General features: G+C 44.2%; 1 protein-coding gene across 1 annotated transcript; it reads right to left on the bottom strand.

Annotated features, from left to right (window-relative positions):
* Positions 1–960: 960 nt before the first annotated feature.
* Positions 961–4269, bottom strand: LOC123424819 (superoxide dismutase [Cu-Zn] 4A). The gene is made up of 8 exons (XM_045108516.1): positions 4125–4269; positions 3361–3448; positions 3176–3277; positions 3000–3095; positions 2834–2865; positions 2651–2726; positions 1488–1541; positions 961–1272 (listed from the first exon to the last, which is right to left on the bottom strand). The coding sequence occupies exons 2-8, from the start codon at positions 3434–3436 to the stop codon at positions 1250–1252; spliced, it is 459 nt and encodes a 152-aa protein (XP_044964451.1). The 5' UTR covers positions 3437–3448; positions 4125–4269; the 3' UTR covers positions 961–1249.
* Positions 4270–10445: the final 6176 nt, after the last annotated feature.

Raw genomic sequence — 10445 nt, 5'->3', positions numbered from 1 at the left:
GAAGTGCGCACAAGTGGACTAACCAGAAAATGCTTGAACTGATTGGTCGGGCCAGACTGGGTTAGCAAGAAGGTTCACCAGTGGGATGAGTTGAGGTTTTTTTTTTATTGCGGGAAGATTGGGAGCCTTATTGATTAGTGAATAGGATTACAATCCATAGCCAAAAGACGAAGAAAACTCTCGAGGGTATCTTGCAACCACAAGTCGGTTTGATGCTCCGAGCGCGAGCTAGAAAATCTGCAGCCCTATTCTGAATTCTGTCTACTTCCATAATAATAGGCTCCCTGCCCTCAGTGAATAAGTTTCTCAACTCCGCTTCGTTTCCTTAATCAGATTGATTTGGTTTGAACAATCCGTTTGGAGGACAAATATATTTGAAAACAGAGAGAGTAGACAAGTATTTACTTGACGCAAGTATCAAGTCACTAGCTGAATCACGGATCACTAGACATGTCCCTGCGTTCTTCTCTTTGTCACAGTATAAGCACCATCAAACTGTGATTGCGAGGCACCCCACAGCAGGCGGTGGCCATTGTGCAGGGGCATTGGCATACCTCACTAGCCACCTTGGTTTCTATCTGACTGGCACGGGCAATACTACTTTGTTGCTTGAATGTTTCGGGTTTGCGGGATAAGTTGTGATGGGTTCCAGTCATTTCTGTATGGATTCGTATTGTTTTCAGTATTGAGAGAGTGACGCACAAGATCAAGGTTAACTCGGAATCTAGCCACCTTGTCAAACATTCGGGCAAGATGCAGCGTCCAGTGAAGAGATACCGTAGCGTTGGCGAAGTGATGGCTTACATTGCAGTATAATCGTCTGGCTGCTCTCACAGTAAGAACGAGTGCCACTTTATTCACTCAAGGCTTCGCTGTCATTCTAGCAGCACAGCAAAGCATCACCGGAACACGTGGAGCGTATGCAGATGCAGATGAATCTAGATAGCTCTACAAGATAAATAATGAAACCTGAAATCTCTCTCGTTCGCTGAATATGCCCAGAGCTGGTAACGGCATTAAGAACAACAGCACATCCACAAGCACTTGACAGAACTGAACTGTTCCAGTCACGCAACTCAAAAAGCCAAATGACAGTGATATGAAAGTTCACATAGGAATCGACACAAATGATGCACACTAAAAAGCGATCATAGATGGTGTGCTTATTTAAAATAGATAGCAATTGCAAGTCGGTGTCCTTCAAGTGCCAAGATCTGTACGGCCTTCATCAGCCTGCGAAGACGGCATCTTAGCCCTGGAGCCCGATGATCCCTGGAAACAAGGAAAAGAAGGCCATCAGAACAGAAGAGAGAATATGAATCCACTAAATGCTAAAGTCTCTGAAACGTCCTATATTAGTTTAGGCAGGGGGTACTGTACTACAAGAAAATACAAACGACAATTGGGCAAGAGAGGGGCGGATCAGATAGGCAACTAGACCAGATTAGAGCAACCAAAATATATTAGCAAAGAAAATTGTAACTTACCGCAAGCAACGCGCGCCCCAGCGTTTCCAGTGCTCTTGCTAAGCTCATGTCCACCTGAAATACAGCACAGACAGTAATGGTTACATGTGAACTTTACGCCCCTATCCAAATCGATGTTAAAATAGGCTATGTTCTAGATAGAATAAGCAGATTCTGGAATTTGAAGTGCAGAAATTTCAGTTTATATGTACAGATAGATAAGGCAGCACCGGAATATTGGCTAGCACAGTATGATCTTAAAACAACATGCACAAATGAATGCTGTAAACAATATAGTGAATAGAGGACAATTCGCAAATAGAAAAAACCTTTGTGCAACTTGTAAACAAGAGTTTCTTCTGTGAAGTAACACACTATGTTTTTGAGTTATAAGACATGAAGCAAAACAATACTGTCATATTACTGCAGCATCGCATCATAGATTGGACCAGTTTCACAATGGTTAGACAATACAATTGGGATGTGTCCAATCAAACTAATCTGGACATTCAGGTGGAAGTCCTCATCTTATAAGCATACGCCAAAGCAACACAAGCATCGATTACGCCAAAGCAACACAAGCATCGATTACGCCAAGCAAATGCTCAGGTAATACCAAGTGCATCATAAATCATAACATCTACTGTACCCTGCATGCCAAATGCCTAAAACACTTGTGTCGTGCATTCTTTTCTACAGACATGTGATAAGAGTATAAATTTATGTTCTCCCTGTACCTAAATAATTGTAGTTGGGGAGAACTATCATATAAGACACTAAAGCCAAAAATAAATACTCCCTCCGTGCCAAAATAAGTGTCTCAAGCTTAGTACAATTTTGTACTAAAGTCAGTACAAAGTTAAGGCAGTTATTTTGGGACGGAGGGAGTATTTGTTTTATTACCAGGACATGACATAAGGACAGTTAGTCACGAAGTACTCCTTTGATTTTAACCTCTAGCTACGAAAGCAACAGGTTTATCCAAAAGTAGACTTAAGTTCCCAGGTTCTTCAAACTTATTCATACAACATGAATTCACTATTATGATCCATTATAAACATATAAAGTATACAAGCACATAACTATTCTAGGAATCCTGCAAAAACAACTTCATTCAAGTTTGACAAACAATCATGCACAGGGAGGCACAAAAATGTATGATTCAAGTGTTTCCAAAGTATTACCCTTGCCAAGATCATCAGCATCACCATGGACGACAACAGCACGGCCAATGATTGAATGTGGTCCAGCAAGGGGGATCTGCCATTCAAAATTGTTATCAATGTCAAACGAAATGTGCTAAAACACAACAAAACGGCAAGATGACAATGTTATATGTCTGTAGAGAGAAAAGAAATATTGCTTACATGGCAGTCAGTAACATTGATGTTAGCAACACCTGGGAGCCAAGAAGTAAACTGTCAGTGAGGCTATGCATTACACACGATGCTACCTAAGTTTGAAACAAAGCAAAAAAATGTATCTCCAACAAGAAGGAATCTAGGTGAGGCAAGAAGGGTATAAACGAAGTACCATCCGCTCCAGCTGTCACATTTCCGAGGTCACCAGCATGGCGGATTTCATCTTCGGGTGCCCCATGCACATGACCAGCGGGGTTGAAGTGCGGTCCTACAAAGGAAATCGACCACACCAATAAGCACACACAGTCCATTTCATCTGTGCTGGAAGGGGAACAGAAATGTAGGTACCAGTTGACATGCAGCCGTTGGTGGTGTCACCAAGAGCGTGCACATGGAAGCCGTGAAGCCCTTCCTTGAGTCCGGTGACACTTCCCGTCACGGTGGTTGGGCCTAAACAAGAACCAACCAATTTACATCCAACGAACATGAAAGGATAGAGTACAGAGGCTCTCAGAGCATGTTTGCATGATTACCATCTCCCTCCTGGGTGAAGAAGATGGTGCCCTTGACACCCTCGCTGCCGGTAAGCACAGCTACAGCCTTCACCATTGTGTATGTGATCTGCAATCAAAGCCCAGAAGCGAATAATCATTCAAGCGAGGCATCAGGACATCACAAATCACCCAGCAGTGCTTTAGCACAAACACGTCATAAACCTTGGTAATTAGCACAGGGCAGTTCTAGATTTTAGCTAGATAATAACAAACTAGTACATACAGGCCTTGCTTCGCCCACACACCATATGCTACGCCGCAAGCAGCAAATCACCAATAGTTACTGCAACCTAGCTATGTATAGTAATAAGTTCAGAAACAGAAACCCACTAAATATGACAGTAAGACGCGACAAAATTAACATGACACAGCACGGGGACGGATAAACAAGCAGTGCTAAACTGAGCCGTACGGACCAATCTACCGCCTCAGCCCATTCTAATCTAAACCCCGAATCCAGAGCACGTCCCACAACAACCAAATCGCCGCATCCCTCCGACACCGACACCAACGACGGGGACGCTCAGTAGTGATCCGTCACCGACCAACCGACGACCACGCACGAGCATAAACTGCACAAGCAGGAACACGGATCGGGACCGCGCGAGACCGGGGCCGAATCTATGCCCCGAAGAGCACGAATCGGAAGCAGATCCGGCCCAAAAACCGCTCCGGCGAGGTCGGGGACGCGGATCGAACGGAAGGAGTTTCGCAGACCTAGATTTCGGGGGCGGGTTACCTACCTCAGGTGACCCCCCGGTGCGATGCGCGGCGGAAGAGCGGAGTGGTTGGGGAGGAGGAGGAAGGCGAGTCCGACTTGGGTTTATGACTGACTTGGGGAGGGGAGGGGATGGATGATGCTGGGGAGAAGACTCGCGAACCGAGGGCCGGCTAGCTTAAATAGACCGGAGCCGGTGGCAGAGCGGTGGGCTGACGCGCTGGCTGCTTCACCTACCCCCTCCCTCTTGTTTCCTTTTCTTTTCTCTTTCTTCTTTTTTACTTCTCTGATGAAGAAAAAACGACTGGATTTTGTGACACCCGATTTCCTCTATAAATTCTCCGATCAAGGGAAATAACCTCGAATATTTGCTACGATGGGAGCACACGCTCTTCTCAACTGCAGCAGTGGTAAAACGAAAGTTGGAGAATATTTTTGAAAACGGTGCGCGTGTAGCCCACGCATCTTTGGATAACTGTGCATCGCATACGACTTCTCACTGATATGGGCTCTTCGATGCCCCGCTCCATCTTCTGAACTTTTGAAACCGGCGCGCGTGCAATCCACGCGCAACGCAAGTGCCTTGTTCTAAGAGCATCTCTAACAGCTAGTTTAAACAGATGTATATATTCATTTTAAATCATACTGTATGATGCTAACAATGCTCTTAGGCACTTCATTTAAATGGATGTGCAAATTTGCATGTCGTCCATAGTCCTCGACGACGTCCACCCTCGATGATGTGAACGGGTCATCCACAACCCAACAGAAGGTTAGTTTCTCCTTCGCGTCGAGAGGAGGAAGAGACGCATCGCGAGGATGCCGTCATGCCGCACGACCGAGGTACGCCCTTTTTTGCTCGCTGCTGCCGCCGTGCTCGGGGGACGGGCCGTCGCCGACGCGATGCTCAGGGGAGGGGCGGGCGGACACCGTCGTCGTTGCGCTCACTTAGGGCAGGGGAGGGCGGATGCGCCGCCGCGGCGCCGGGTGCCGCGAGGCGCCGCCCTGCTGGTCGATGGCGTCGACGCCGCCCCGGGGCGATGCACCGATCGTCGCCTCGTGCTGCTGTGATGGAGGATGGCTACCTTTTATGCGTGAATATCAATGAATGTGTGAATGTGCAGTGAATGTCTTAAGTTTTTTACACATGGATCTCAATGAATCTCACTGGAAGAGTTACCCACTTGCGCCTGAAAGAGTTACCCACCCCGCCTGAGAGATGTTGCCCACGTGCGCCAGAAAGAGTTACCCATCCTGTCAAAGCAAAATCCAGTAAAGGACCGAATTGGTCTACTAAAGATGATGAACTAATGGTCCAGTTGGAGGATGGTCCACTTAGAGGATATAGAATGGTAGTTATAAAATAATATTAATATATAGGAGAGATAATATAGATGTTCTCTATATAGACTTTCTGATGTAAAACTGAACGTGTATATCAGAGAATCTTTATAAACCATTGTCTATATGGATATATAAAGATCTAAATTTAGACGTGTTGTTGGAGATGTTCTAATCTCTATTATTAAAGGAGATGTGTTGTCGTCGTGATGATTAGATCTCCTTCTATCTCCCCTCCGAACGCTAGCTATCCTCTCACCCACGTCCTTTCATCAAATTTTTTCAACCCTGTTGTCGTTGTTTTCTCACGACGGATGCCAAGGGGTGGCTAATCGTACGTTATTGGGATCAAAAGGACGACGTCGGGTTCCGGAAACGAGATTGGGAACGAGCGGTGCGAGACACACGAAGTACCCATATTCGGGGCCCTCCGTGGGAGGCAACACCCCTAGTCCTGCTTGAGTCAGTTGATGATCCGGCTGGAGACACCATATGCTCCTTGAGATGTATGTTGGAGGAGGAAGAAGGAGATGAGAGCTCTCTTTTCCCCTCATATGTGTGTGTGAGTGTGTGATCGACCGACCCATGCATGGGGGGTGCTACAGGGTTTTATAGGCCAGCTCGTGGCTTACAATAGGAATATAAGGTACCGGGCGGGATCCGACTGACATCCTATGGAGCCGACCAAGGGTCTCACCGGCTGGGGAAGTCTTGTCGTAAGTGGGGGCCGCCGACTGCTGGGTCCTGCCTGGCGTTGGGGCCCACCGACCGGGCGCCACCATTGGTGCGTGCTTGCTACGTAGTGACGTGCACCGTGTTATGCGCGTCGCCTTGCGTAGTCGCTTCGGTCATCGTACGACCGGTTGCACCGTTGCCCACGTCGGGGCAGGTAATGGAGTGGGCGGGGGTGTGCTCGTCACTGTGCCATGTCGGCTGGTCGCAGTCGGCGATGATCGGTGGAACGTCCCCTCCATTGTAGACTCGCTCGGTCTGGCCAGCGATACCTGCAGCACTGTAGCCGTACCTTTGGTGATGATGCCCCTGACATGGTTTGTTGTTGCATCGCACGCCAGCTGTCCCCAAACCTTATCCACATAATAGTCATATCATTAGGGCATTTTATGTCAAATCATGTCGGGATTGCTCCCAGGCTATAAAATAGTCGCCCCCCCCTAACCACTATCTCGTTGGCTACTCCGTGAGAGAAACTAACACTTGTCATTTGAGAGCAACCCATTCCTCGAAGACTTTGAGAGAAAATCAAAAGTGAGGAAAACCCCCAAACACCCAAACCAAAACCCAAAATCCAAAGTGATTGAACATAAGTGAATAGATTGTTCATGTGTTGAACCGATGCTTGTTACATTTGAATATTGTGCATCTTCTAGACGACTAGACGTCACTGGTCTAGAGCATCCAGCAGTAAATTGTGGATTGTCGGGTCACCAAGTTTGTGAGGGTTTGGAAGTCTACCGTGAAACTTACCACGAGTGTTGGATGAGGACTGTGTGTCCTTAGCTCAAGGAGAATACGTAAGGACTTGGTGTCCTGGGATTGTGTGTCCTTTGGTTTAAATGCCAAGCCGCTCCAAACCAGACATACGAGTGTCATAGCAGTTGGAACTAGGTCATCAAATCATTGTCTTCACCGAATACCTCGTTATATTTCCTCAACCCTTCTATTTCCTCATTTATGTGTTGATGAAATTGATTGTTATTGTTTGAAGAATTTGACTAAAGAATTTCACAATTTCCTCATCTCAAATTCTTCACTTCACTTATTCTTCACCTACGTGTCCTGATCACGCTACTCGCACTAAGTGCATGTTTCATTTCATCATGATGACTATGCTTTTGGTGTGTTTTGCTTACGCATGAGTACTTCATCTGTTGCACGCTGTTCATGACTAAGCAATTTCCTCACAAGGAAATTCCTCGATGACGAATTCATAAAAATCACCCATTCACCCCCACTAGTCGATATAACGCATTTTCAATAAGCAGTACTACCGCTTGCACTACCATTCTACTGTCGCCCAATCCAACACAAAAAGTCGAAACCCTAGAAGCAGTGGTACAATGTGCGACACTGGTGAGTGGTACTACTGCTTGCCAAGAGTTGTACTACCTCTAATAGGCGTAGGCGGTACTACCGCTTGCTAGCGCGGTACTACCGCTTGGGACTTCCACGACACATGCACAGAAAACAGATGGAAACGATAAAACCAGGACGGTCATAACCTTTGCATACGATTTCCGAATTGAGCAAACTCAAACTTGTTGGATAGAGGATGACAATAGCTATCCAACATTGAAGAAGAGTCACTTGAAAAATGTCAACGGTAAAGAGATGTGAAACATTTATGAATGAAGAACCGACAAAAACTTCAACATCGAACACATCATAGAAGATGCATATGAACTCTGTTTTCGATAAACTCGAGCTTGTCATGAAGATGACCATAAGCTCTAAAACACACAAAGAGAAACGCCAAACAGGAACCAAGAAATATGATGATGCTAAGAATGCAATTGTTTGAGCTCTCAATGAACGATACGATCAAGCTGCTCACTCGAGAGCCCCCTTAAGAGTACCTCTATCGATCCTATAACCCAATCCCCCAACTACCACCATGGGACGAGTAAAATAGAAAAATCTATCGAGGTCAAAGCTTTGCCTTGCGCATAGTCCACTTGAGCTAGATGATGACGATCTTGTCCTCCTCAAAATGGACCACCTTTCTTGATTGCGTCGGCTCGATGAAGACTAGAAGATTGTTCCCTCATACTCCACTATCGGTGAGCCTCTCTTTGACACGTCTACTCATGTCCATTATCACCACAATGGACTACAAGCTTCAAGCGTGTGAACTCTTCGTGATGCTTCACTTGAACTTGCATACCGCAACTTTGATGGCGATCACCACTTGATGTCATCCTCCATAGGTTGTTTGGGACCTTCCTCTTGATGCAAGCCCATGGAAATACACATAACCGCACAAAGAACACTCACAAATATCATAGGTTAGTACACAATGCGTAAGACAATACTTATAATATCATGAGATCACTTGATCCCACTTGGTACATTTTCTATGTTTTATGTGTTGATCAACTTGAATCACTCTCTGTACTTAGTCTTGAATAACCTTGATCTTCTCTTCTCTTCATAAAGATGATGTCTTGAAGGTAAACATAAGTGTTCACACAATATTGATTTTTAAGACATGCTTGTAGTAAACTCAACAATATTATTTTACATGACCAATCTTTGGATAATCCTTGAATACATTACCAAAATCATACATGAAGAAATATGCTCTAACACTGCAAGATTCGATGAAATCATTTCCCAGACGGCGTGTAGGGTCGTCCATAATATACCCATAATACCAATGGAGGCTGCCAATTGTTGCATACCTTTTACTATAGTGAATACCAATGAGCTACCCCAATTGCAGTTGCACAGTTTAATCTCATTTTCATCAAACTACTAGAAGAGTTGGAGGTGTTTTGCTGCATCGTTGGTGTTATTGGGTTTTCATAATGTCTTTACTCTTTCTATTTTAAAATATTAGATGCATTAGTTTTTTGAAAAGCCAAACCTCTTTATGTTTGATTAAATTTGTAGAGAAATATATCAATGTTGATAATATCAAATCGGTGTCATTCGATTCATCATGAGATGAATTTTCATACTTTATTTATTTAATATTATAAATTTCGGTATTTTTCGCTATGAAATTGGTCAATGTTAAAGGATTTTTTCTTATCAAAACACTAATACCCCTTATATTTTGAAACCGAAGAAGTATTTTGTTTGGCGACTTGGAGAAATGATGGAGTGTGTTTTATTTTTATTTATAATGTGGTGTTATTTGTGGGTCTTTTTCGACAGATTATAGGTTATCTGCGAACCAACCATACTTATGTAAGAAAAAAATATCTACATTGATGGTTGCATGTACTATATTTATCTTACGACATTACATGTTTGTGCTTCTTTTTTCTAGGTGTCGAGAGTGCGTATGGGGTTGATATGTTCTTTTATGTCGGTTGTTATCGATTGGTTTGTAAAAATCATCGACCAAGTCAAACTATGAACTAAATTCAAAATTGAGTACCTCAATCAAATGAGGAGCTTCAAATTTAAAGTGTGTAGCGAATTAAAAAAATAGAATGAGAGGGTTTATTAAGAAATAAGTTGACCTGATCAAAATCGAGTGGTTAGATTTTAAATTAAAAATCTCAAATGATTATGAGGCTTCTAACCTTAGGAAGCATAATGTATTGCACAGGTAGATGAGTGACCCAATTCCATCTTCATAAGAAATTGTTGACGTGATTAAAATCAGGTGACCCAATTTTAGTTGGAGACCCCAATTGAATGCGGGTTCTTCAAAATTAGGGAGCTTAGTGTTATAAAGGATGGGAAATTTGGTAGCTTCTAAAGTAGTTTCAACAAGAGCAAATTTTGATGTGGACTGCTGGGAACATGGCAAAACGAACAGATTTTTATTATAGGTAAGCGATTATTCAAACCATATGGCTATTATTTGGCCGTCAGATCTTCATCCAACGGCAAGCATCACGCCACTTTGTTCATCTTCTTCCTCCCATGACGCCTCCCAGCCTTAATCGCCGACCTCTACCCCGCGGCTGCCGGCACTCCGAAGACCGCCTCCCGGCCTTTCCCTCGATCTCCCCCACCGGTGTTAATCTATTGCGGCAGTGATATGTTAATCCAACCGAACTACTCGCATGATTATGACTGCAATAAATCCCAAAAAGGAAAGTGATACAAAATACTTTTCAGAGTTCATCATGATTCATCGTACGGTTTACCACACTTACAGTTGCAGAGTTTCACCTTACATTCATCAGTCAATGCAGAGTTTCACCTTACATTCATCAGCCTGACTGAATCTTGATGATGGTACTTCTAAAGTAGTTTCAGCAACAGCAAATATTCTAGTGGAGGCAGCATCGCACAGTACCGCTGATAC

This window comes from Hordeum vulgare, chromosome 2H (assembly GCF_904849725.1).
Source record: "Hordeum vulgare subsp. vulgare chromosome 2H, MorexV3_pseudomolecules_assembly, whole genome shotgun sequence".
Classification (NCBI taxonomy): Eukaryota; Viridiplantae; Streptophyta; class Magnoliopsida; order Poales; family Poaceae; genus Hordeum; species Hordeum vulgare.
The sequence above is the reverse complement of the archived record's forward strand: the minus strand, read 5'-3'. Positions and strand labels throughout refer to the sequence as shown.